Source organism: Limanda limanda, chromosome 3 (genome assembly GCF_963576545.1).
Source record: "Limanda limanda chromosome 3, fLimLim1.1, whole genome shotgun sequence".
NCBI classification, from domain to species: Eukaryota; Metazoa; Chordata; class Actinopteri; order Pleuronectiformes; family Pleuronectidae; genus Limanda; species Limanda limanda.
The window spans coordinates 20,931,805-20,958,007 of record NC_083638.1 but is presented as its reverse complement, the minus strand read 5'-3'; the positions used below and the strand labels follow the sequence as shown (position 1 = coordinate 20,958,007).

Here is a 26,203-nt window from a genome sequence, read left to right as displayed (position 1 = left end):
CCTCCCTGTTGCTGGCTTGTGATATACAGCAGAGGAGTCCTTCCCTCTCCTGGCTCTGCAGAAACCAGGCTGGGCTCAGTCTGTCCCTCACCCAGATTTATCCAGATTGAGACTGTATCCGGTTGGATTGCTGTTACCACAGGGAGTTATAATGTTCTGGACCTGACCTTAGATTGGTAACTCATTTGACCATTTTTTTTATTTTTTATTAACAAATGCACTCAATCTGTTGCTCAGTTGCTGCTGCTGCTACAAATCCACAGAAACCACGGTAAAAGGGTAGATTCTGTTTGCCCGGGCCCTACCCTCTCTGCAGCTTTGCCCCACAATCAGTGGTCAGTTTGGACCTTGTACCTGGGGTTTCACCTGGTCAGTGGGTCAGTGAATCACAACATCATCTCTATTTCTATTGAAAAACACACACAGGCACAAACACAGTTTCATTTCTGTTACCGCTATAGCGTTTGACTGTGCTACACCTCCTGTCGCCAGTGCTGTTAGCATGGCGGGGAGCTATTGATTGGCCCTGACAGAACCAATTACATTCAGTGACAGATAGAAACATAGAGCTGTCCACAGGGACGAGGCAATGGCAGAGCACAGGAGAGCAAGAGAGAGACAAAGGTAGAAAGTAAAAGACAAATGAATGAAGATTATAAAGGTCCACCTTTATATATGAGATACTTGAACAGCTGCTTTTTTACACACACTAATACATCTATATATAGGGAGAGACAAGCATCAATTTAAAACCATTTTCAAAGTGAAATATTTCACAGCAAAAAACACGACTTCTAAGAGGCTGAAGCCGTTCTCAGACATGAATTTTGTCGGACAATTAGGTCTGTACATTTTAGGGTGTTTGCCTTTCGCATATGATGAACGCAGCAGGAGAAGTCACACGTGCTCATAACAGCAGGGGATGTCCATAACATTCAGGTGAGGGGTTGCGTCTGGGTAGAGCATGCAGGACCCAGGACATGACGTATAAATTCAACTGCAGATCAGGCCCTGGCGTTGGTTCTAATCAACGCCAGGGCCTGTGGAACCTCTTTTTTATTTCCAGTTATGCCTCCACCACGGGTTAGAAACGTCATCCATGCATCCTCTTACTTGCTGTGAATTCTCTTGAAATTTTTTGCAGGAAAAGCTCAGGGAGAATGTCAAGAGCCACGGACTCGCACATTTTGGTCACGTATATCCCCTTTGCATAATTTCAGGAACATTTTATTAGCACGAACCTTTGTCAGAGTATCCAGGAGACTTGCGTGTTCACTCACCTTTTAAAACGTTCAAGGAAAAGACTGAATAAAGGGAATAAACAGGCACTCACAATTCACTGATTAAAAAACGAATCAGGTCACAAACAAAAAAAATAAATAGACTAAAATTAACATGAACGATTATTTTTTGAAGATGTTCTCAAACTACCCAACACTATAGGCCAGGACGATGAAGTGTGTGTAGCATGCTGTGTATTGATCTGGAAGAAGAGTGAGGTGATCTTGTGAGTAAACGCTTGCCACCTGTAGAGGGCTTTAAAAGCTTTGTCCTGGCTGTCGACAGCTCCCACGGCCTGCAGAACAATCTCCACTGTCCGTCACATGCTTACTTTAGTTTTCTGATTGTATCGTTGTCGCTCTGTGTGAGGACTGGGCACCGTAACACTTTTGTATTTCCAGGGTGTATGACTACCAGCGTGTGCCGGCATCCCTGTCTCCTCTTCCCCTGGGACCCAGTGTGGCCAAGCGACCCCGCTCCTCCTCCCACTCCTCCGGCCACAGACGCAGTCGAGACAGAGCTCACTCCAAAAGCTCCAGAGCCCACTCCACCAGTTCAAGCACAGCCAAGTGTGAGTAATGTGTCTGAACTAAGACTCGAAGCTGTATTCAGTCGAGGTCATGACGACAGGCTGCGTCAGATGATTCTTGTTTCCCTGAAGCTCTTGAATGCAATGGTCAGCCTCTCTGCATTTAGATTTATTTTTATTACAGCTAAGGATTCTGATAAAAAGCAGCCACACACTGTATCACACACAGGAAGTCAGGCTCATTGGATCTGTACCTTCTCATCCCTTCAGCACAAAGTTATCACAGGCCAAATATTCTGTGTGTACTCGAACACACACCGATTCTAGGTCATAACACATTTGTTATCAATTATTAAAAACAACGGTGAAGCAACAAATAAAAACAGGATACAAATGGAAATAAAGATCAGCACATTAGCAGAGCTTTATTTCTTCTACATAAATGAATTTAACTCAACTTCGTTTGCTTCATATTTTTACCCAAGTCATCCCTGTCCCCCCCACAGCAATCTCCAAGCCCATCGGCTATTGTCTGATTACAAATTAGCCTCAGGGAGCAGCAGCCAGTATTTTGAGGCCTGCGATGCAGACAGATGATATCTGGACCAAGACTCTTTACATTCCAACTAGTTTCTTTTATGACTCAAGTCAAATGTTTCTCCATATAAAACACAAACAGTGATACTTTTTTCTTTTAGATGTTTTTTAAATTAAAAAGCCTATAGCCGATGCAATTGAGTCAATGTGTTCCTCCTCTTTCTCTCTCCACATGGACTGTTTACCTGCGGGCAACCAAAGCCTGCTCAAACCTGATAAAACAAAAAAACGGAAACCAGAAAACGTCCTGCCCCAAAATCTTGTTCCCCGCCTACAGGTTCTGCATATTCACAAGCAGGATCTGTTAATAGAGATTACGCCTGCAGTGGTTCTTTCTTTTCCCCCAGGGGGCGGCATCCTCATTTCTCTGATGTTGCGTTCATTAGCCTGAGTAGCAATTCAGAATGTAAATAACCTTTTAATGTAAACTACCACAAACTCCTGTGTATTGTATTGTAATAGTTGCATTTTTCAGTAATATTAGACATTTTTTAGAAACAGACACTAACACTGACTCTCTGAGGAATTGATGAGACGGTTGATGCCCCCGTCTGGAGCCAGGAGACAGTTTCTGAAGGCTTAACATCGGTGACATCCCAGTGTCTCAGGGTGACCAGAGGACTTCAGGCCTGAGATTGAAAAAGTCTGTCTTGCTCAGGACGGCTCCTAACTGATTGAAACGGCCCAGACGTATTTGATAAGAGCCTGGTCGAATTCTCTAAATGCTTTGGAAAGATGTTTCAATTGTTCGCCTCTTATCTCTTTTAGCACAGCACTGACCAAGGCGTCTGTCTTCCTCTTATGTCCTTATGAATTCTTCTTCACATCTTTTCTTGACCTCAAGATGTTGAAGTCTTTATACCAAGCTAAGCTAATCAGCTGCTCAAGTCAGCCATAGGCAGCTCTAAACTGTAAAGCGTTCAGATATGGTAATAATGTTCTGGAATGTGTTGAACTCTTCCTTCAAAGTTCTCTCTGAAGATATTTTTCTCTCGGGTTGTGTAATGTCCCAGTGTCCCTCACGTTCTCTGTGTCTCTGTGTCCCTGCAGTGGGCATGGAGGAGTTGCAGGTGATTAAAAAGGAGCTGACTCTGATAAAGACACAGATCGATGGGCTGCTCGACAGTCTTGAAAGGATGGACACACAGAGGAGTGACCACAAAGGTGAGACGCTCATTCAGGCAGACGGCGGAGGCGGGTCACTCTGAAACTGGATGATGGATAATCCATTCGCGCATCAAAAACATTTTAAGGTGGACTCCGGTGGTACGCCAATTTCAGATTTCTGCTTGATTTGCTCCACCAGTCACAGAATGATTCAGGGCCCCGGCCGCAAGGAGCCTGCTGGCTGGGGAGCACACTGTGCCAGCAGAGTCGCTCCTGTTATACCTGACAAATCAATTAATTTCCGTCCTGTCAGGGTTTAAAAAAAATGTTGAATCAATGGCTAAATCAGCTGGAGTAGGGACGTCAAGATGGAACATGCTGAACAAAGGGTTTGGTTAAAGTACCTGATGGATGAAGCTTCAGGATAAAAACGAATATCAGAACGACAGCGGCTCAGTGCAGGTAAGAGCTGCTGCTGCCCTCATGTGGACGTTCAAACCCAGCACAGTAACTCCCAGCTCGGAGGAGGAATGAATCAACGCTTTGTTATCCCTCGTAAGGAAATTGCTTTTCACTGCAATCTTAATTAAAATAATCACAAATCGTAAAACAGGATTTACAACACTCCTGTGGTGCAGTCCACCTTCTGCTAAGCACAACATCCTCAGTCGCCACCTCACTAAAAACGCTGTATTTATTTTTCAAACAACGACAGTTATTTAACCTTGATTCTAAAGGTCATCACCAAAACATTGTGCTGAATTTATAACTAAACAATTTACTAAAAAGACAAAGTGACAGCTGCGGCTGCAGGTTAGCAGCTGGGTGTGTGTAAGTGTGTGTACGCGTGTGTGTGTTCTCCCCTCTGCTTTGAATGACCTTGTACGATTGATAGCTCTCATCTTCATATTAATTTATCTCCGGCTCCACTTGATTCCCCTGTCTCTCACTATCTAGCCTGCTGTCTCTCGCTCCAGCCCCCCCCCCTTCCTGTGCTTCCTCCTCATCTGTCCTTCAACCTGTCACTCCCACTCTGGTTTTCTGTCATCTGGTACAACATCAGTGCGCAGACACTTTGTGAGCCACAGCGAACATATTTCTTCACACGCGTGTTTCAAGATAAGGATAAGGTCCAAACCACATTGCTTTTCCCCTAATTCCCATGTGTTGGTTTCTGTGTGGTAGGGTCTCCCCTGAGAGAGGACAGTCCGGCCTGCTCCCCGTATGCTCTGTCCGCCAGCAGCCGGGAGCACTCCCCCTCCTCCCTCTCTCCACCCAGCTCCCGCCATCGGATCCACAGGGAGAGCACTGGCCTGAGGGAGCCTGATGATGACCACCACACGGTAAATACACATCTGCACATTCTTCAGGAGTTGATTCAAAATGTATCAGCGGGAGACAGCGCTCTTATGCAGCATGACACACATTTCCTGCTGTTATCATTGAGATTCAGGACAAAGGTCAAAAATGGTGCAGCAGTTTTGTGGATGAAGACATTAAATTGCCCGATTTTTATTTGGATCTGCACAAAATTGCACACACTCATATATATGACCCCAAATATGCTGTCTGATAAATTAACAAACATTTTGAAAACCCAATGTTAAAGAAAAAAAATTCAAATTTTTAAATCCTTAATATAATTGGTTCTTCCCTGACCCACACTGCATCCTTCCACCTAGTGGTAATCTGCCCGGTAGTTTTTGCTTAATCTTTCTTACAAACAAACCAACACACACAGACATGGGTGCAAACATCACCTCCTTAGCAGAGATAATTAGAAAACTTGAATATGTCCAGAGACCAAATTTAATCTTTTATTAATTAGTTCAGTTTTATTTTTAGAACACTGTCGTTTACACAGAAAAGACATCTAGATGCCTCAGTCTTGTGACGCATGTGCCCATGTGCGTAACTACTGTGAAATCAGATCATTCATGCACAATGAAATTTTACTTAGTCATTCTGAGATTGTTGTTTTAATAAAAAGTCTCTTTGTTTGTCTCTCTCTCTTGTGTCTCATTGTTTGTCTGTCACAGATGAGCAACCACAGCTCTGATCCAGAGGAGGAAATATGAGGGAGCACACTCGGACGAAACGTAGGCGATGTGGATTAAGTGCCAAACACTGAGGAAGAGAACGACCACAGCCGGGCCAACGCTCATACCAGAGGCTTCATTCCCCAACTGGGTGTACATATCAGATAACACAGTACTTTTAATTGTATTGCAGCAGCTTGGTTTGCGTGACTATACTTTAACGTGAAATTGCTGACACGGGGGATCTATACACACACAGACACACAGATGTGGATGTGATTGACAGGAGTTGATGTTAGCCTGAGAGAATGAGGCGGGATCTTATCTAGAAAGTAATTATAAAAACGAGCTGGAAGCAGGTTCATTTAACGTTCTCTTCTGTGTGAGTGGCTCTGCACCAACACCAATATTCCAGTATTAATCCAAATGTGACAATACAGCTGTCTGATTAAACCTTATGTAACCTGCTTAACGGTTTATCCTTTCAATTTTTCTTCATATAAAAAGACAGAATGAGACTAAACAGTAATAATTTTAAATAATAATAATATTAAAATGTGTATTCATGGCACAAGAATCTTTCTGCTGCTTCAACGGTTTATACCAGAAAAGAAAGATAGAAAAAAACAACGTCTCTAAGGAAACTTTAAGCATTTTACTCATTTTAATTAATTGTGCAGAAAACAATTCAAAAACTGAAAATATGAATTTGGTCAATCTGGAATATTGTGTGCATGAAGTGTAAATGAAAAAGTACATCTGTGTGTCTCAAGGTATTTTCGACTTGTAAAAGCAAAAGGATAAGATCTTTGATGGCAGCCTTTTGTTGACAGTCAACTACTTCTTGATCTTGCTTGTAAATGCTGATCATTCAGGAGAGAAATAGAGTTTGATGGGTTTTTTTGCTTGTAAGTTTCAGGTACGCTACATCTGAGTGCTACTCTCTGAAAATATTATACAGACAACCTTATACTGTTTAGAAGTACTAGTAGTTTCTCTACTTTAAATGTTTGAGAGGAATGTTGCAGCTCTCTTCCCCTCTGTATTTGGCACTTAAAAGGCCCAGATCAGTGTGTAATATTGTGTATTATTGTAAAAGTTTACTGTAACTGTTCTGCTGTCTGATTTTAGTCTCGCTTTAGGACTTCTCGTGTGTTTTTTTTTTAAAAAGACGATGATGATGTTATTATAATTCTTATAGTGTTACATGTTTTTGTTTGCGATCTTAAGATAAGCCAAGTGGAAATACTCATTGTCACAGTAGTAAAGGTATTTTCATATTGACTATAAACGCAGTTCATGTGTTTTATTCTGACAGAAACAGAGGAAACAAACATTTTGAAATTATGTGAAAACAGGGAAATATCAAATTGCTCATGTTACCACAGACACAACAATCTGAGGTGTGCAAATTATATATGAAGAAAATATATTGTATATTAATTGAACTGGGGAGACCATGGGAGGTAAGATAATGGTAAATATTACATTGAGACAGAGTGGATCATTAGAGCCACTGATCACATAGTGACATATCTTATTGAACCTACTGCTCAGATGGTTTCAGCAAAGGTCTGACCCACAGGAGACTGTGTGCGATATCAGCAACATGAACCAGACTCACACTGCATCATTTTCCACCCAGACAATGTTTTCCATGAAAAAAATCAAATCCAAAACTCAGTCGGTGTCATAATCCAGCAGCATGTCACACAGTTCAGAAACAGGTGCAAATATGAAATGAGTCAATTAGTTCTGTGAGATTTGTTCAGTCTGTCGAGGCTCGGAAACAAAATCAGGCAAATTTCTCACAAATCGAAAAAAAATGAAACAATTTTACCTTCAGCCTCATCAACACCTGCTGTCACTCTGGAAATTCAATTTACATATCTGAGACTGATTTTTACAGCTAAGATACTACGGCCACACAGAAAGGAAATAGTTGTAAAGATGTTTATATGTTATTGTTGAGTTGAAAGAAGCAGTAGCACATAAAATAAAGCTTTTGAAGTGTTACCTAATAGGAAGACTGTTTAATAATTTAAGGAATACACAATGTGTGGTGCAGAGAAATGTGAGCTTCAGTGCCATTTATAATATTTCCATTATATATTTTTTACTTCTGATGGAGTCATGAGGTACAATGTTTTTTTATTTTGATTCAATCACATGAGGAAATAGAGTTTTAACCAGTTCTTATTAATTATTGAGATTAATTTAGTTATCTACAACAAAGTTTGTTGTAACTTGAGTTCAGTTCATTTCACAGGTGAAGGCAAATTAGATATTGAATCATAACATTTACCCCAAAGCCATCTTGTGGTTGATGTGTGTAGGTACAAACTCTGTGCTAAGTACCACAGTTTGGTACATGAGAATCAGAAAAACAAGATGAGTAGTTCACAGTCACCATTACAAAACATGATACAGGGAATTGCAGGGAAATACTTCATATTTACATCGGGGGGGGGGCTCTCTATGAAGGCTGCCATGTTTGTTGTAGTAGCCCAAACTGGACCAACTCAACACCCTTTGAGTTTCTATGAAAACTGAAGGTTACCGCAGGTTCTCTTTCAGGTTCTGAAGAGGAGGGTGAGGTGAGGCGTGTTCAACTGCAACATGCAACTTCACCACTTCATGTCACTACATTCTAAACACTGCAACTTTAAATTTGAGAAGATTGAACTAAACGCTTGGATGTGAATTCCATTGGAATGTGAAGTTGAGGGTGTGTGGGGGGAGGAGACAGAGCACATGTCCTGTCACTGAGGAAATTCAAGCAGATAGCTTCGAGGTAAGAAAATAAAAAGACTGTTTCTTTAACTACAATTTACTACAATTGTGCCGCTTTAAATGAGCCCCCGTCTCAATGCAGTCGACTGTGATCATTAATTTCCACTGAGTTCAAAGTGCTGGAGGCAGAGTTTGACTAAAGGGACTCTTGCAAAACTGGTCTTCTGTTGACAAAGAGATAAGCACATGTCTACTGAACAGGCCACAAGTTATGCTACTGAAGTCTGATGCTGTTAAATAAACCGTAACATTGCATTCCTCAGTTAAAACTGCTGACCCAGTTTCATTCACTCATTATATTCTTCAGCACACATGAGTGTGTCGAGGCTGCAGAAACTGAAGGCTCATATTTTGCCTGAAAATAAGGTAAGCACAAAACTCTAACTAAACTAACTCTATCAAAATGAAGATTTTTGACTTAGCATGATGAAGGTTAAGCTACACAGCATTTTAAATTGAAAGTGTTATATTGCACTGATTACAGTATTATACGGCAACTACAAGAACTCTGTGGCTGGGGAGACATTTGGGTCAAATGACTCATCAAATTCCCAGACAAAACTTACGTAATATTATATCCAGGCTAGTTATTAAAATTACATTAACATTTTACAGTCAGATACGATTAACAACTACCTGGTATTGTGGTTTTTAAGTCATGTTGGGAAACGTTTCTCCCATAAAGGTCCATTTCAATTGTTCTAACACTGCTGTTTTAAAAATTGTTTACAATTTTTACCTTGATTATTTTTAATAGTGCATCTTCACTGACATTAAGCACCATGATGTTGTGTCTGTGAAAGGAGCCATACAAATATAATCTGATTTACTTACTATGACACCCTGACCTCTAATGTCCTGTTGTTCAATCATCCTGAGGATATTGTGTAATAAATGTTCATGTTCACATCCTTGTTTTCTATATATAAGATTAATTGATGACACATAAAACCACAAATCAGAATTTGAAAGAAGTATTGTCATATTGTCTGTTGTAATCTGATGGTTTTCTCTGATGAATGACACAGAATCACAATCAACTCTTAGTTCTAAGTAATTGTCATGTTTAAAAAGGATGTCCAGTGTAAATTCAGACTATATGTGGTCAATTTGGAAGAACCTGGCCAAGATAATTGAAACTTACATGAATTCAGTGTTTATTTGAGAAAACTTGGCCTGTCTGAATGTAATTGTGTAACTCGTCAAGAATATGTGAGAACTATTTGAAATGTAAACACATCCATTAAAGTCTTACTCCCTTGGTCTGCAGAGCACAGCAATGGCAGGCTCACCAAGTCCGCTCACCACTCACGTGCTGAATACAGGCTTGGGCATCCCTGCTTCGAACATGGCCCTCAGCCTCTCTCGACTAGTCCCCTCCACCAATGACTGGACACTGATAACCACTGGGTAACAACCTTTTTTTCTCATTTCAGAGTCTCAAACATTACTCTTGCAAACGTCATCACATATCTTAAATCTCATGTCTCAACAGGACCACTAATGACGATGGACGTTGCCCAGGGCTCATCACAAAAGAACTGTTCACCCCTGGTGTGTACAGGCTGCGTTTTGACACCGCTCAATACTGGGCGAGTATTGGCGACACCAGTTTTTACCCTTATGTTGAGGTGAGGAAACATTTTTGTGTTGACATCGTATGTGTATCCTCATTTAACCCATAGTGTGAAGATGATAACAGTCTTTCCAATCAGTGTGATCATGATGGTTGTTTGTTGCAGATTGTCTTCACTATAAATGACCCTGGACTGAAGTACCACGTCCCCTTGCTGCTGAGTCGTTTCTCTTACAGTACCTACAGAGGGAGCTAGAGTTCAGATGGGATGAAGTCCTGAGATTGCCTCCATCTATCAGGCACACACAGGAAGTAACAATGTCACACAAGGAAGAAACACAATCCTCCATTTAAATTATGAATGCATTTGAATAATGATGTCATATTCAATATGTTTCTGATATTATCTGTCCTTAGGCTCTATCATAATGTTTAAAATTGATTTGACAGTCAGGATGACATACTCTATTTTTATTGACCCACCGAATAAAGTGTTTCAGTTTTTATTTTGTAAAAAATGGTAGTGATTCTTGCTCTTTCTGTGTTTGTAAAGTGGCAAAAGTGGCAAGTAAAGATGTCACAAGAATATTAATTTTATACATACACACAAATTCATAATTATCTGTTCAGGAGCGATGATGCATTTTAGTTGTATTCAGAGGTAAAAAAAAAACTATGATCAAACTACATCCATTATAAGAGCACGACTACACCACAGTCAAGTGATTTTAACATCACCTTTATTATATGTCCCACATTAAAATAAACGTAGCCCTCAGGTCACATATGCAGTGTTGGGAAGGATACTTTGAAAACGTATTCCGTTACAGAATACAGAATACATGCACAAAAATGTAATCTGTAACGTATTCCATTACATTAACTTATCTGAGTAACGTATTCTGAATACTTGGAATACTTCCGGTTTGTATTGCATTTTTTAAGTGTATGATTGCGGCGTTTTTATAGTCAGGGGAGCAGCAGCAGTTTAAACTCTCTCTCCACCGATGCTGCGGGCCGCTGGATGTCCGGCTCCCATCCACTCCCACCTCTGTGCCGGTCCCACCAGAGGCTGAAGGACCCCCCCCTGTGCCAAGGCTGCCTCGCGCCGTGCTACGATCGTTTCGGCGTCGAGTCTATTTTAGTTTGAGCTTGACGCGAGCGTATCGCTCCAGGAAACACACTGAAAAATGATTTTAAACGATATTGATGACATATTTTATATGATTTATAAGCATGCATCCCATAGTTTGTATTCCCCTTCTGTTGTCCTGGAGTTTTAAATTTACCAATTTGACCGATCACATTATTAAATGCCCCCCTCTGCCCCTCCATACAGACACACAAGCAATCATAAAGATAAAAAGAGAGGGGGGGGGGGCGGAGAATACGTAATTTACCCTCCACACCCGACATTGAATGGAGCAAACAGCGGAGAAGTTCTTGAAGATGGATGACATTAAATTGGGACGCTGTTGCATTTAATGTTGGAGCAAGAAGTGACTATATGCTTTTATACTACTGGGTCAACGGGTGATATTATTTTAGCGTCGCTTCAGCGTCCGGTGTGAACCCGGCGTGCCTCGCTGGCCTCCTGCAGAGCCATGACAGCAGAGCTCTGGGAGCGCAGGTCGGTCTTCTCTCATCAGGCGCAGGAAGGGCAGCTTGCGGATCAGCAGCTCCGTAGATTTCTGGTAGCGACGGAACTCTCTCAGAGCCTCGGTCCCGAGCCGGTCGCGGTGAGGCTTCTTCACGCCGCCGGGGTCCCGGGCGCTCATACGGCAGCCCTGGTCTCCAGCTGCTTCCTGGGGGCTTTGCCTCCGGTGGATTTACGAGACAGTGATTAAACTCGTGAAACAGAGAAGTACCGTCATGTAATCCACTGATTTCAACAATGTAACTGTATTCTGAATACCATCTATTTAATTTGTAACTGTAACGGAATACAGTTACTCATAATTTGTATTCTAAATACGTAACGCCGTTACATGTATTCCGTTACTCCCCAACACTGCACATATGTTAAGTACAAACGTGTGTGTGTGTGTGTGTGTGTGTGTGTGTGTGTGTGTGTGTGTGTGTGTGTGTGTGTGGTTCTCTTGCTTTCATATTCTTAAAAATGTTGTCTTAGTTTACACGTCTGTGCTCTCTATGAGTGTGTTGCATGTATTTTGTGTTCAATAATAAACATACAATGAAATAAAAAATACAATATAAAAACAATCGATAGCAGGAAATGAATTTAATTTAACGTAAAGAATTTAATTTGGATGAACATTCGTCCTCATGAATAAAACCAAAACAAGGAAAATCTTTTTTCCACCACCTCTACTGCTGGTGAACAACTCTGTGTTCGATTGCTCCCCCTGCCTGTCGCATGGATCAGTCTCATCCTCATCGACTTCACTTCCTGCGGCTGGGTAGGGCCTTGGCTCTGATGGGAGAATAGTTTGATTTCTGTAGCTCAGCACATTCTCTCATCCTCTCGGACCTTTGGCTCCATTTTCCCTTTTGTGAAACCATGGCGGACGAAGAGTTAGAGGCGATCCGGCGGCAGCGGATGTCGGAACTACAGGCGAAACACGGGGTGAGGCAATCTACACCAGCCGGGGAGCGTGCTAGCAGCCGCCCATATAAGGGGTTTCTGGGTTCATGCTGCTGCTGCTGCTAGCTAGTGGAGCTAAATCAGTCACCTCACTAACACAAAGCTCTCACACAGGGAACACACCGCACATGAGGAGTTATTAAAGCCGATGTGAATGTGTGTGAACCGTTTAAAACCAGCTGTGGTGAACAGAAACCACAGTAACCAGCAGCCTCGCTCCCTGCTAGCTGGGAATCTATTGTGATCCAGCGATCTGACAACGTGAAGCCTCAGTGGAGCTAAACCAGTAACAAACCAGTCACACTGTTTTATCCATGATATATCATAACCTGGCTGACATGGCTCTGGTGGAAATTTCATTTATTAACGAGATTATCTTTAGTTCTGCTATTGTTCTGCTAACCCAGAAGTCTGGACAGTTTCTTATGTTAATTGTGTTTATTTCATTAGAAACTTATAAAATAATACAGGGAAATATACTAACTACTATGTTGTAAGACAGTATTATACATATACTTCATCATTTATAATGTAATATCATGAAGGGCTGGGCCATAAAGCACTGTCAATAAATATGGGAATGTACTTTGCATTAATAGCAGTGAAATCAAAATCAAATATATATGTTGACATAATCCTTATGTATTGTGTAAACACTGTGAGGAGGTATAACACAAAACTGATCTTCATCAGGTTATTTTTTTGTAAAACAAAGAAATAGAGTTGAATTTTTCTTACCATCACTCAGTAGCTAAAATCAGTCTTCGAATTTAAAAGAAATAATAATGACGGATTTATTGTGATAATTATCAATATCGACCAATATGAGTCTTTTATCTTGATATTATTTTTTCGCCCAGCACTAACTTCAAGCAGATTTCAATCAGTGCTGTCATTAAACACAAAGTTTGTTGTGAGATTATTGAACCTTAGTGTCACAGTAAACTTTCAGTGCTTAAATGTCAACGACTGCAACGATTCATTGTTAAATATAGTTTATAATAAATAATAAACTGCTTCGATAATTATTTTTTAGTAAGTGTCTATTAAAATAGATGGTGATTTATTGATTTTTTAAAGCGAAGACTGAAAAAACTTTTGCTTGTTCCAGCTTTCCAAGTGTGAGGATTTGGCTTTTTTCTTTGTCGCACACGATACTAAACTGAGGGTTGGGAAGTGATTGACAGACAAAACAAGGCGTGCAGTCGAGCCGCCATCTGATGAAAATAATAGCCGGCGTTTTTCTCAATTTTCTGCTAGTTTTTAGAGAAAACAAATTCAGTTGCTCAAAAAAAGTAATCTGCAGTATAATTCATAGTGAAAAAAAATGATTCACAGACCTCGTTTAGAGTTAGAAACTGGCACCATTACATAGTCTGTTCTCCAGTGAGCACTGAGAAGTTATAGTGTCCCACATACATAGTTAATGCCTTATTGCCTTCATACATGAAGTATATTGTACATATCATTAGTGTATCTCCCTCTAGCCCACTGTATTTTTCATGTTGCTGTCTTGCATTTTCTTCCAGGATGCTTCAAATAATCAGCAAGGAGAGGAGGCCAAACAAAGGTGAGATGTGTTCAATACTTATAGCGATTCTAATTTATGTATATACTCTATATTGACTTCTCTGCAGATCTGGAAACTTTTTTATTACCTTTAAATTGAATATCTACTTTTATTTAAAAAACAATGAGAATTTAAACCCGTGGAACTAAACTGATTCTCTACCGGATGTATTTCTTTGTTTTATTTCTTACTTTGTCTTGTATCCAAACAGTATTTATAGATGCTAATGTGGGAATATAATTACTTTATATTTACAGAGAGGGTGATATGAGGAACTCTATATTGGCCCAAGTTCTTGACCAGTTTGCCCGTGCCAGATGTAAGTCTGCTCTCAAATTCATATTTTAGCCTGTTGAAATTGTTCCTTTTGGAAATTAATCATGTTTACTCTTTTTCTACAGTAAGCAATCTTGCTTTGGTGAAGCCAGAGAAAGCCAAGGCAGTTGAAAATTATCTCATTCAGATGGCTCGCTATGGGAAGTTGGGAGGAAAGGTAAGAGCATGTCTTTTGAAGCATGAAGTGCTGTGTTCGTGGCTGTTTGCTTATATTCTCTCACGTGGCAGCAGTGCAATGACCAGATTCTCTCTTGTCAGATTTCTGAGTCAGGCTTGATTGAAATCCTCGAAAAGGTCAGCCAGCAAACAGAGAAAAAAACCACTGTCAAAGTAAGTGCCTCTGAAATGTTATATATGTTTGGTGCATTTATTTCTCTCTAGTGCAGCTGACATTTATTTTACATCTTCTGCCAGTTCAACAGACAGCGGGTGATGGACTCAGATGATGACGATGATTTCTAACTCAATTGGAGCCCTGGAACGAGCCAAGATATCGGGAGAAGAAATGCTTTACTTGGACTCGGATAGCATCTCTAACCAGCGTATTCCAGTTAGCTAAATCCTGGGATGCTGTGGGTCTCTGGAAAACACACCAAGGCATGAGGTTGACATTGTGGCATCAGTGGTGGGGGGTAGAATACACACAGTGTCAAATAAGGTGGTCTTTTGTGACCCTTTTTCTGTCAAATTGACACAAATTTGCACTGCACATGTTGTACCCCTGACAACTCACAGCACTGTGTGACTCCTCTTGTTCTTCGTGTTAGTTACTCTTTTATTTCTCCATGGTCGATGTCTGTTCTTGATTTTCTGTATAATGTTAGACAAAATGCAAAACTCTGCTGACGCATTTTATCTAGAGTGTTCATTTAATACAAAAAAAATGTTGTATTCAGGGCCAGTTTCCTGTCACCCCTGGATGTTGCACTTGGATATTTTCTTTTGCAATCATGTATCTTGAAGGTTTACATACAAATAAAAGAAGCCTTAAATTCACGTTTTGATTATTTCTAAGGGAACTATTTTTAGTTTTTAGCCACTTAAGAAGTTAACATTTGGGTTTTAACACAAATTCTGTTTCACTGGGTTGGACAATGTTTTCAGTTCAGAATCAAGAATTCTATGTAGAAACCACAAAGCTGAAAACTGACTTAATTTGTTATGTGTCAGATACTTTGTGTCAAGTCCAGAGCCACTAGAGTTGATATGCAAACTTTTGTTCCCACAATTAATACATCACACTGCAATAACCAAAGGAAGTACTTTTTTAACTGTTGTATGGTCTCAAGCTAGTTTGCTTACAGTTGGTACCCATATCAGCCACATATAAATTAAATTGGTCAAGGTGCAAATTGTAGTCATTTTAGTAGTTTAATGTCTATTTAATGAGATATCCATGCTATTTACATTTTGTGTAAGTATAGTTGCAAAATATTGAATGTATGATATGAGTAGTACAGAGTATAAATACGTGAGTATTTCAGCTTAACTTCACATGTGTATATAATCCCACTTCCAACGAAGAAACGAGTCTCAAAAACTCTTACAGTATCGTCACCTTTAATGCTCGAGCATGGTGCATACCACAGGGTTTAGTTTGTAATATGCGCCCAGATAGAAAACAGCTCATTACTTTTATACCTTCGGCTAACCCCTCCCATACTGGAGGGGGTGTGTTTAAACAGTCAAAGGTTGAGATCCTTTGATCACATGAATACAACAATGCCTAGTCGAGAGCAATAAAGCCAATATACATTCAGTTTCTACAGGAAACACAGCATGATCAAAGAGAGGAATCAGGCTAATATGCATTTAGTGTCTAGAGAAAATTTAGGTTACATTGTGTAGATATTCAATCATGATCAATCAAAGGGGAAATAAACATTTTTATTATGTATATTTATTATTCAACTGTTATATTTCCTTTACAACACACATTAGAATTATAATATTAGAATTGTACATGTGTAATAGTTGACAGCAGACAGTCTGTGTGTTGGGGGGGAAGGTCTCTGTCCTTGCCCCATTTTCGCACGACCGTGGTCAGATGATTTCTCATTGGCTATTGCGTCTCTTCCATCAAAACGGCTCGTCTCTGATTGGCGGAGTCCTGAGCCACATGTTCAACACCAGCCAATGAGGCGACAGCTGAAGGCTCCAGTCGATGACAGGGAAGCTGCAGAACACGAGAGGAGCAGCGACTGTTAAACCGCACCAGTACCGGTACACTTCACACTGCTGGTTTCACTGGTTGGTGCTGGAGAGAAACATGGAGAAGCCGAACACAGTGACCTGCTGCGCTCCTGTGAACATCGCTGTCATCAAATACTGTGAGTACGTCCTCTGGTGACATGGGTCAAACCCGGTTTAAACGATCAGACGAGTGTTTCCTGAGTGTGACCCAGCTGTCAGGTCTTAGTAAACACTCGTCACTCGTGTTGTTTCACACATTTACAGTTTGACACCGACACTCAGTCATTTACTGTGTGTTCAACTCATGTTCTTTTCAGGGGGGAAGAGAGATGAAGAACTAATCCTCCCCATTAACTCGTCCCTGAGCGTCACTTTGCATCAAGACCAGGTATTTAAGTCAACAACCACTTTACCAACAGTGTGTGTGTGTGTGTGTGGTTGCGTCTGTGTGTGTGTCTGTGTGTGTTAGAGAGAAAACGGGAGGTTTTCCAGATGTCCTCTTTTGCTCCTGTACAGAGCAGCTACAGTGAATGAGTGTGTTTCGCTGCTTTCATATCAATCAATCAAACTTCATTTGTAAAGCATCTTTCATACAGTTTCGTGCAGCTCAAAGTACTTCAAAACTGAATGCTTGCTGTGAAGTACCATAAAATAAACGTTATAAAGCTATAATAACAACGCAATAGGATAAAATAGATGAAATAAATATATAAAATGTCAGAGGGGGATGAAAAACAATAATAATTTTAAGACTTGTAAAGACTCCATAAACAGTTTTTTGTCTTGAAATATCTCGGAGCAGAGCTGGTGTTTGGGCAAAGTGTCGACAACCATGTGACAAGGTTGCTGTAAAAGGCTAACTTACCAAATAACTCTGCATAAATTCATGATCCCAATTTTTTAAAATGGACATTGCCTTTGAATTGTGCTTGTATAATGTGATGTGCAAATATCTTGAGGCTCAAGTTTTTCAATTTGACATCGTACCAGTGACATGAGGGCCTACGTGTTGTAACAGATTTGGTTTCTTCTGTTTAGCTGAAAACAACCACAACCGTTGCAACGAGCAGATCATTCCAGGAGGATCGAATATGGCTCAACGGCAAAGAGGAGGACATTACCCATCCAAGAATACAGTCCTGTCTCAGAGAGAGTGAGTCCTGTCTGTTTTGTCTCACCCTCTGGCAGTCCGAGAGAGTGCAGGCTAATGTCGTTCTTCTGTGTTCTGTTCGCAGTTCGAAGATTGGCACGGAAGAGACGTAACGATGGAGACCCTGGTTTGAATTTGACCGGTTTGTCCCACAAAGTCCACATCTGCTCAGTTAATAACTTCCCCACTGCTGCAGGACTCGCCTCCTCCGCTGCTGGATTCGCCTGCCTAGGTGAGAAAACTATTGCAATTAATGGAATATAATCACACAAACTACATTATGTTGCCTCTGTCCATTCTTCGATGTGAATAGTTGCACAAACTTAAAGGAATGGTTCATCCAATAATGAAAATTAACTCATCATCCACTCACCCCTATGCCGATGGGAGGGGGGGTATTTGAGTGTTTGAGTCCACGAAACACTTCTGGAGTTTCAGGGGTAAACTTTGTTAAAGCAGAATGTCAATGGTGAGTCCTTCTTTAGACGCAGTAAAACAACAGACAAACCATAACATGCCTGCGTACTGCTGCTGTGGTGTCATCCAAGTGTCGGGAAGCCCCAACATTCATATTCAACTCCAAACGAGGTCATTGTCATCTTGTTTTGATAGCTCCCTATGAGGTGCATTCAGGGACCGTTGGAAATGCTAATGTCCACTAGTTTATCCACTTCTGTTGGACTTTTAAGCTTAAAACAAGGTTGAAAGGACCTTATTTCCAGTAGGATATGAATGTCGGGGCTTCCAGACACTTGAACGACACCACACGATCAGTATGGAGGCACGTGAAGTTTTTTCTGTGGTTTTATTACTTCTGAAGATAGGTCACTAATCATCCAAACTGTTTACCCCTGAAACTCAAAAAGTGTTTTCTGGACTCAAACACTTCACCCCCCCCACCCCCCCCCCCCCCACCCTTCGGCATAGGGGCGAGTAGATAATGAGTTTCTGGGTGACCTATCCCTTTTAAGTATCATTTAACCTCATGGAGAAATGTAGTTTTTACAAACTAATAAGACCTCTGTGTCTCTGTTGCAGTTTACACTCTGGCTCAGGTGTTTGGCGTGGAGGGGGAGTTGTCTGGCATCGCTAGGCAAGGCTCAGGCAGCGCCTGCAGGAGTATGTATGGGGGTTTCGTGCAGTGGATCATGGGGAAAAAAGATGACGGCAAGGACAGTCTCGCGCAGCAGGTGGAGCCAGAGACTCACTGGCCTGAGCTCAGAATCCTTGTACTTGTGGTAAGTGTGATTATGTGTGTTGGAGAATGAAAGAATAGACGTGGGCCAGTGATGTGCTGGCAAATACGGTCTCTAATGTGAAAAGTACTTGCTTGTTATTTGTACTTGTATAAATAAGAATAGTAAGATTAAGTGACTGAACTTGTATTTCATGTCCTCACTGTAAATGAGATTAGTACAAAGTTACAGCGGCTCTAATTTGATGTGTTTTGCTCACAGGCCAGTGCTGAGCGTAAACAAGTGGGCAGCACCTCCGGGATGCAAACCAGTGTACAAACTAGCTGTCTATTAAAGGTAATGTGTTCACCGTCCAACACGCATGAATAAATATACTAACATCACTGTCAGTACGCTTCATTTAAACCCAGTTGACTGATACTGACCAGAGGGTGTATTTCCATTCTTTCCCTGTGTGCAGCATCGGGCTGAGTCTGTTGTCCCCGGCCGAATGGTGGAGATGATCGAAGCGGTGCAGAAAAAGGACTTCACTGCGTTTGCTGAGCTGACCATGAAGGACAGTAACCAGTTCCATGCCACCTGCCTCGACACCTACCCTCCCATCTTCTACCTCAATAATGTGTCTCGACAGGTCATCAACTTGGTGCATCGATATAACCAGCACTACGGGGAGACGAGGGTGAGTGACCTCTCAGCTCGGAGACACAGCTCCTAGAAGACAAAAAACATTGAGGCAGGAACTTGTTTGTTAATCTAGTGTCACATTCGTCCATCTGGATCACGGTCTCTGTTGCTTTTTCCATAAAATTATCACTGCATATTAACACATTGTACAAACATCATTTGTATGTCATTTTGTAATAATAGATTTCACAGAGTGTGTGTAACTGTAGCCCCCTGACCTCTATAGTACTACCACAGAGAGTCTGTTCTCACAGCTGAGTTTCTGAGCTGTTGTAATAAATATGTGAAACGTATATCCCAGTCTTCTGACTTGGAGATAGAGAATCTCTACATCTTTATGTGACAGTCCCCATGGGTTGGTTTCCTTCTAGGTTGCCTACACTTTTGACGCAGGGCCCAATGCAGTGATCTTCACGCTACAGCAGCACGTTCCTGAGTTCCTCCAGGTGGTTCAACATTTCTTTCCCCCAGAAACCAACGGAGGACAGTGAGTTAACAGTTCCTGGACTTTACCTCTTAGTTCTCTGATAAGTACCTTTCTGTACTATTGTAAATATTAAGGTGTGTTTTTCTCTCAGCCCTCTCAGTTTTCTTTTTTTTCAACAGGTTTATTAAGGGTCTTCCAGGTCACTGTGCTTCACTTTCTGAGGAGCTAAAGCAGGCGATTGGTCTAGACCCCATGCCGAAGGGAATAAGCTACATTATTAGTACCAAGGTACACAGACACACACTCGCACACACAAGTTTAGATTCATGTCTGCATTTCCTTTTAAACATGCCTATGTAACACTGTGTTGCATTACTTTGGTTGAGTATTGTAGCACATAGTGTGTTGTAAAGCAGCTCTTCTGCTTTACAGACACAACAGCAGAGAATCAGTCCAGTCTTTGACGTTTGTGATTCAGGGTTAAGATGTAATTCATGCTTTTAAGTCTGATGTATTTTAGACATTAACACTCAGACACTTCAAGAGGCCTCTCTGGTAAAAGTCCGATCTTGTTTTGTTTTTCAAGGCTGGACCAGGCCCGTGTGTTGTGGAGGATTCCACTGAGCATCTGCTTGGATCTGATGGTCTGCCTAAGAAGACTGCATGATGCCCTGCAGACCGGAAGAAGCAAAGTTCCCCAGAGCAATAAAGAAGCCATTTGTGGTCCTAAATAACTTTTTTTATAAACACCAGGCATCTCTTTTACTACTATTGATGCTTATATTTCTCCCTTCATGTCTCAAATTGAATTGGTGTCCCTCAGTCTTTACACTACACTGTATTTTTAGAAAATGTTTTCATAGCTTGCAATATTTCTTAGAGACAGTTATTACCTTCGCCAAGGATGGTTATGAGTCCATGCTGTGTTTGATTATTATAGTTATTTGACAATAAATTGATACTTGTAAACATACAGAACCTATTTCAGTGATGTTCGTCTTATTCTGTAAAGTAGAATAAAATATATTTTCGTCAGTAAAATGTGGTTCCTTCTTGTTTTTGCATAGTCATTTATATTGACATAACACTACCAGATTATAGTTAACCTGTTTCTTTAAGGAACTAACTTGGAATTACACTCTGTAGGAAAGTTTAAAGTTCTTTTAATATAATGTTTCATAAAACAATGTAATTTCCCGTGATCCATGTTCACCAGTGACTCCCAAATGTCTGTGTGTGGGAGCTTTAGTTTATTTGCTGTGTCTTACATGTGTTGACTGTTATCTGTCCCCACTTGTATTTGTAAATGCCTCGATCACACAAAGAAAACACAGGACCAGGACTCCTTGGCAGAAGAGATAAGGGAGCTTCCTGGATAAATACATAAATAAAACAGATGACAACAAAACATGATAATAAACTGTTATACATCATTTTACATACATTGCCAAGCTGCTTACTTCTAGTTTTGAAACTTGGAGCGTTTTAAAAAGTGTAAAAGCTAAATGTGCTTTGAAAACACCGATTGGCCAAATGTTTGAGAAAACTCACTCATTCCTCCATTGATTGACAAATCTGTCATCTTTAAAAGTGTTTAGACTTAATCCCTCTATATTTAAAAGTAACTCCAAATCCACCTGTTTGATTGTTTACCTGTCTGGTTTGTCTCACTCCTTTGGGAAATGACGTCAAATGGGGCGTGGTGGTTTGTCGAAGCCCCTCCCCCCGCTCAAACATGCACACACCTCACATCTCGGAAAATACATCTTCTTCCTTGTAGAGTCGATCAAAGCTGCGAGTCAGTGAGGGAACTTTCAGAGGGTTTCAGAGCACTGAGACTGAAGAGGTGAACACTATGGGTAAGATAGAGTGGGCGATGTGGGCCAATGAGCAGGCTCTGGCTTCAGGACTCAGTGAGTATTTCTTTTTTTTTTTCCACATTCCAACCGGTGTTGTTATTATTCTGCTTCAACATTGTAACATTAGATATTTACATGCATCTGTAACTTTATTTCTATTTTGGTGAAACTTAAAACTGCAGCCTAAAAGTAAATGTTTACTTCATCACAAGCTTGTATGTTTGTTGAGAGTCAAGTAAAGTGTGTGTGTTTTCACACTTATATTTGTTGTATTCTCGTTTTTATTTAATCTTCCTGTTTGCTCCTTTCAGTTCTGCTTACTGGAGGTATTGTGGGGGTGGCCGGACAGTTCAGGGGCTGGCAGTTTGCTGCTTATGCTGTGTATCCTTCATATACTTTTCATAATTCATATCAACCGTGTTTAATCTCTTCCTATACTTTGTTTTATTGAAAAGATAAGAACTCTTTGCGTGTAAGTTTAGTTGTAAGTCGTTTCGGATAAAAACAAATAAGAATAATGATATATATTCTAAACAGGAGACACAATTAAGTTGCTACATTGTGAAACTGTCGACTTATTATTTGTATTTTTACAGTTTCAATATACAATACCATGCTGTGTAAGAATTCAGACATTACAAGCATAAACGCACAAATGAGATTTAGATTTAGGCTAAAATATAGGGTGGAAAGTAAATTGATGCCACAACCTATTAAGTTCATGTATATTTATAGTATTTTATAGTTGACACATGGAAACAGCATCGATAGGAGCTGAAAAACCTTGTGTGCAAAGTTAAAAATTTAAACCTGGTCTCATGTTCTATTGATTTAAGGCTTGAACTAATATATAATAAGTCTCATGTGCCTACCTCTATCAAGATACAAGAGTTATGATTTATTTTACACTGGTGAAAAGAAAACATGACAGAAGTAATTGTTCTCTCTGAATTCTTACTGTACTGCACATTTTCCTTTCTGTCAGAAACAATCAGTAAATTCATCAGGTCCACTAATGTTTATTTAAACTCACTCGGATTTGCTGTCAGTCAGAGTTATGTGACCTATTGAACCCTGTGACATGAATCAGCCTTGACAGAAAACTAGTGCTGCCGGAGTGTTTGTGTGTCTTCTGGAGTATCCCAGAAGCAAGAGGTCCAAGGGCACGAGCATGGAGAGAACGTGAGTGATGTTTTAACATTTTAGATTTTTGTAACATAATCCGTTGTAGTTAAATATTGCAATGATTATTGTTCACTTCTGATTCCTGTTCTGCGTCAGGGGTCAGCACTGCTTCACTGTGGTTGTAAAAGCATTCGGGCCATTGACAAAGAACTACTACGTCAGAGCATTTCTGCATGCTGCGTGAGTGAACTTATAAAACTCTCTCCTCTGCTGAACAGCATTCCTCTCATTGACAGTCAGTCTGTCAGGCAAAAGATGAATTCCTTGTCATCTGGTCTTTTGTTCTGAAAGTCTCTTTGTGTCTTTTGGTATTTTTTCTTCAGAATCTGTGTTCCTGGAGGTTTCATGCTTGCCACAGTCCTCGGTTGCGTCTGCCTCGGCATCGCCAGCCTCATCTACCTGTCGGTGAGTTGGAAGTACTCACTGTATTATTCTCCAGTCAGGTTAAATATTGTCTACCTTGATAAAGTTGTGAGCTGAAGGAAGGAAGTGGCCGGTTGATGGTAACAAGGAAGAGATTGTTTTATTACAGTTTCCTCTATTGAGACACAGCCCTTTGGCTATGAAAGCTGACAGTCAGGGGTGTGACTGAATGCTTCAACAGGTCTAAATTTGGCAATTAACCCTAAGGTTGAATCATGTTTAACTGGATTTACAATACACGCAACCATTACTGACTGGCATTCTTTATCATGTTCTTGCTTTTATAGGCAGCTATCCATGGTGAACACTGGGAGCCCATTCTGCCACGGAAGGAGGTTCGAAAGCCGGCAGAGAGCATGAAGAACCCTCCTCAGAATCCACCTCCGAGACCTCCTCCAGAGACGCACAGGAAACGGGTGGACGACCTGGAAGGAGCCGCCTATGACAACCCTTTCTCTGTTACTGACAATGAGTAACCGGCCCAGTGCCCCGTCCTCTGTGTGTCATCCAGTATCTGCAATGAGAGCTTGGAAATGTTAAGACCAGTCACAGCGGGACATCACCAGGTTCTGTGAGTCTGGAAAAATAAATCGTTTTCTGAGGTTCAGTGAACCTGGTGACTGAACAACATCCTTTGTACCTACAAAGAAATATGTCAATACATATATATATTTTACTGTTGAACAAAACACAGAGGAGATACATGTAAATGATGTAGCTGCTTAGTGTCAACCACATGTATTTTTACTGCTTTGATTAAGGTGTAAACCAATATATGTTTCTGAACAAACCACCATGTATTTTAAGCTGTGTTGCGTATTGTGTTGTCTTGCATAGTTTTCACATTATATTGTGTAATGTATATATTGTATTACTGTGTCTTCTTATCCTTTTTATATTTCTGTATTTCTAAGTCAACTAATCAAAATACTGAAAGGCTACAATTTACTGTTGCTATAAATTGAAACGTATTTTGCCAGTGTCAGCCTGTCATTGACCATACATCATTTTTTGCTCTACTTTTCATGTCTCGTAAATAAACCTGTTGAATCTCATCATGTCTTCAGTTTGTACTTTCATGCATCTGATTTTACAACCCTCCCTGTTAGAATTGTTTTAGGTGATGACATTTGCAACTTCCCCCTTTCGCAAACAAAGGCTTTCAATATACCAGAATTTCCTGCTCTCGTCTCAACTGTTTTTTGTTTTTTTTTACAGTCTTGTCACATTGCAATCTGTTGTTTGCTAATGACAGAAAAATAAAAGACAAATTCCTTTGGCTTAACTTCTAGTTGTCACACATGTTTCACATTGGTGTCATGTCTTGTCTCTTGTTATTTTCTTTTTGTCAGTCACAGCTGACCTGTGAAGCACCTGGATGAGGGTAAGATGTTACTTCCTCATTTTAATTTGTGGGGCTGTAACAGATGAGACACACCAAAAATGTACAATGCTGAATGGAGTTTTTATACATTAATGTCTCCTATGAATGCTTTTCAACTTAAAGTCCTGTACACAATCATTTTGATCAAGGCTGAGCATAATAAAGAGTGATTTAAAACTTGCCGGTCCTGTTCAGGCACTTTTACTCGCGTTTCCACTTCTTTCTGCTTGAGAGATCATCAGATTGAGAGACCTGAGCAGTAAACATTTTGCATAAGATATTTCAAATCCAATAAGAATAATACATAGTTTGAAATTATGAAATGAGTTTCACAAATAATGTAATGATCTGCAGTTGTGCTTCACCTTTTGTGTGCTTGGGGGAAAAAAACTCTGAATGTGTAAATTCGTCATTTGTAGAAATCTTCACAATTTCAGAAGCCGAAATAAAGTTTTGCAGCTGCAGACATACTTTGTGTGCATGTACTCATATTTTTAAATGTGAGGTTTCACATAGTCTGTGGAAGATATACAAATCCCCCATTTTTGCATGTGACACACATAAATATTTGAATGGGCAAAGAGAACAAATTGTAAAAAAAACAAATTAATCGCAGTCCACTTCTGCGCAGGAGTTAAATACATAAATAAATTTAAAAACAAAAAATTAAATTAAAAACAAAAAAATAAATTTAGAAATAAAAAACTGATTTCCATGAAATTTTGTGGAGGGTTGATGCATGACTCATCGTAGAACCCTTTACATTTTAGTGCTGATCTGGATCACAAAGTTTGTCCCCCTACTTTCTTTAACCCTTTAAACAAGCTATGCAAAACCTTTCTAATGCACAACATGGGTCAAAAATCACTCTTATTCTTTTCCTGTCTTATTTCATGCATGGCTGGGTGTTTCTTTGTAATATTCTTTTATATATATTTGCTCCTTTGATACATCAAAGATGAGTCTTTTGATGTATCATAGGAGCCTTCTCCATTAAGAGAGTTGGATTCAAAGACACACCCACAACTCCAGCTTAATCCTGAAGAACAAAGTCTAGGTCCTCAGCACCAGAGATTTCAGACTCAGAATCAGGACAGAGAATTGCCTCCTCATCTTCCTCATTCAGCATCTTTATAAACATCAACCGTACGTTAGAAATTATTGAGACCAGCCGTACTAAACTCTGGATAAAGAAAATCAAATGCATATTTTCAAATTCATATCAATCTGTCTAATAAGTCTAAACTGTTATATTTCAAGTTTTATTTA

General features: G+C 40.2%; 5 protein-coding genes across 5 annotated transcripts in view; all 5 read left to right on the top strand.

Annotated features, from left to right (window-relative positions):
* The window catches only part of LOC132998139 (C-type lectin domain family 18 member A-like), a 71,978-nt gene extending 65,907 nt beyond the window's left edge, over positions 1-6,071 (top strand). Inside the window, exons 14-17 of the mRNA XM_061067639.1 lie at positions 1,683-1,852; positions 3,458-3,571; positions 4,700-4,857; positions 5,554-6,071. Coding sequence (XP_060923622.1) covers positions 1,683-1,852; positions 3,458-3,571; positions 4,700-4,857; positions 5,554-5,592 — 481 coding nt within the window. The 3' untranslated portion in view covers positions 5,593-6,071. The remainder of the gene's footprint in view (positions 1-1,682; positions 1,853-3,457; positions 3,572-4,699; positions 4,858-5,553) is intronic.
* A 2,155-nt stretch (positions 6,072-8,226) lies between these two features.
* uraha (urate (5-hydroxyiso-) hydrolase a) lies at positions 8,227-10,426 on the top strand. Its single transcript, XM_061068430.1, has 5 exons — positions 8,227-8,347; positions 8,654-8,712; positions 9,617-9,756; positions 9,842-9,977; positions 10,089-10,426. The coding sequence occupies exons 2-5, from the start codon at positions 8,659-8,661 to the stop codon at positions 10,176-10,178; spliced, it is 420 nt and encodes a 139-aa protein (XP_060924413.1). The 5' UTR covers positions 8,227-8,347; positions 8,654-8,658; the 3' UTR covers positions 10,179-10,426.
* A 1,900-nt stretch (positions 10,427-12,326) lies between these two features.
* pdcd5 (programmed cell death 5) lies at positions 12,327-15,429 on the top strand. The gene is made up of 6 exons (XM_061068114.1): positions 12,327-12,509; positions 14,057-14,097; positions 14,355-14,416; positions 14,499-14,590; positions 14,692-14,763; positions 14,848-15,429. Exons 1-6 carry the CDS (start codon positions 12,444-12,446, stop codon positions 14,893-14,895), a joined length of 381 nt encoding a protein of 126 aa, XP_060924097.1. The 5' UTR covers positions 12,327-12,443; the 3' UTR covers positions 14,896-15,429.
* Positions 15,430-16,586: 1,157 nt separating this feature from the next.
* On the top strand, positions 16,587-21,124 carry mvda (mevalonate (diphospho) decarboxylase a). The gene is made up of 10 exons (XM_061068098.1): positions 16,587-16,763; positions 16,944-17,014; positions 17,665-17,779; positions 17,862-18,008; positions 18,815-19,014; positions 19,234-19,308; positions 19,433-19,651; positions 20,028-20,143; positions 20,263-20,371; positions 20,670-21,124. The coding sequence occupies exons 1-10, from the start codon at positions 16,598-16,600 to the stop codon at positions 20,748-20,750; spliced, it is 1,299 nt and encodes a 432-aa protein (XP_060924081.1). The 5' UTR covers positions 16,587-16,597; the 3' UTR covers positions 20,751-21,124.
* A 741-nt stretch (positions 21,125-21,865) lies between these two features.
* Positions 21,866-24,605, top strand: LOC132998699 (cytochrome b-245 light chain). Its single transcript, XM_061068431.1, has 6 exons — positions 21,866-21,996; positions 22,254-22,323; positions 23,050-23,124; positions 23,224-23,307; positions 23,451-23,532; positions 23,838-24,605. The coding sequence occupies exons 1-6, from the start codon at positions 21,939-21,941 to the stop codon at positions 24,024-24,026; spliced, it is 558 nt and encodes a 185-aa protein (XP_060924414.1). The 5' UTR covers positions 21,866-21,938; the 3' UTR covers positions 24,027-24,605.
* Positions 24,606-26,203: the final 1,598 nt, after the last annotated feature.

What these genes read in the sequence shown, in the direction of transcription:
- uraha (XM_061068430.1), top strand. Translation starts at nt 8,659, where the DNA reads ATGAGTGTGTCGAGGCTGCAGAAACTGAAGGCTCATATTTTGCCTGAA. An exon ending in ATATTTTGCCTGAAAATAAG is followed by an intron (nt 8,713 to 9,616) that starts GTAAGCACAAAA and finishes CTTGGTCTGCAG; the next exon opens with AGCACAGCAATGGCAGGCTC. An exon ending in TGGACACTGATAACCACTGG is followed by an intron (nt 9,757 to 9,841) that starts GTAACAACCTTT and finishes ATGTCTCAACAG; the next exon opens with GACCACTAATGACGATGGAC.
- pdcd5 (XM_061068114.1), top strand. Translation starts at nt 12,444, where the DNA reads ATGGCGGACGAAGAGTTAGAGGCGATCCGGCGGCAGCGGATGTCGGAA. An exon ending in CCAGTTTGCCCGTGCCAGAT is followed by an intron (nt 14,417 to 14,498) that starts GTAAGTCTGCTC and finishes CTTTTTCTACAG; the next exon opens with TAAGCAATCTTGCTTTGGTG. An exon ending in ATGGGAAGTTGGGAGGAAAG is followed by an intron (nt 14,591 to 14,691) that starts GTAAGAGCATGT and finishes CTCTCTTGTCAG; the next exon opens with ATTTCTGAGTCAGGCTTGAT.
- mvda (XM_061068098.1), top strand. Translation starts at nt 16,598, where the DNA reads ATGACAGGGAAGCTGCAGAACACGAGAGGAGCAGCGACTGTTAAACCG. An exon ending in AGCACTACGGGGAGACGAGG is followed by an intron (nt 19,652 to 20,027) that starts GTGAGTGACCTC and finishes GTTTCCTTCTAG; the next exon opens with GTTGCCTACACTTTTGACGC. An exon ending in CCAGAAACCAACGGAGGACA is followed by an intron (nt 20,144 to 20,262) that starts GTGAGTTAACAG and finishes TTTTTTCAACAG; the next exon opens with GTTTATTAAGGGTCTTCCAG.
- LOC132998699 (XM_061068431.1), top strand. Translation starts at nt 21,939, where the DNA reads ATGGGTAAGATAGAGTGGGCGATGTGGGCCAATGAGCAGGCTCTGGCT. An exon ending in GGCTCTGGCTTCAGGACTCA is followed by an intron (nt 21,997 to 22,253) that starts GTGAGTATTTCT and finishes TGCTCCTTTCAG; the next exon opens with TTCTGCTTACTGGAGGTATT. An exon ending in CAGTTTGCTGCTTATGCTGT is followed by an intron (nt 22,324 to 23,049) that starts GTATCCTTCATA and finishes ACAGAAAACTAG; the next exon opens with TGCTGCCGGAGTGTTTGTGT.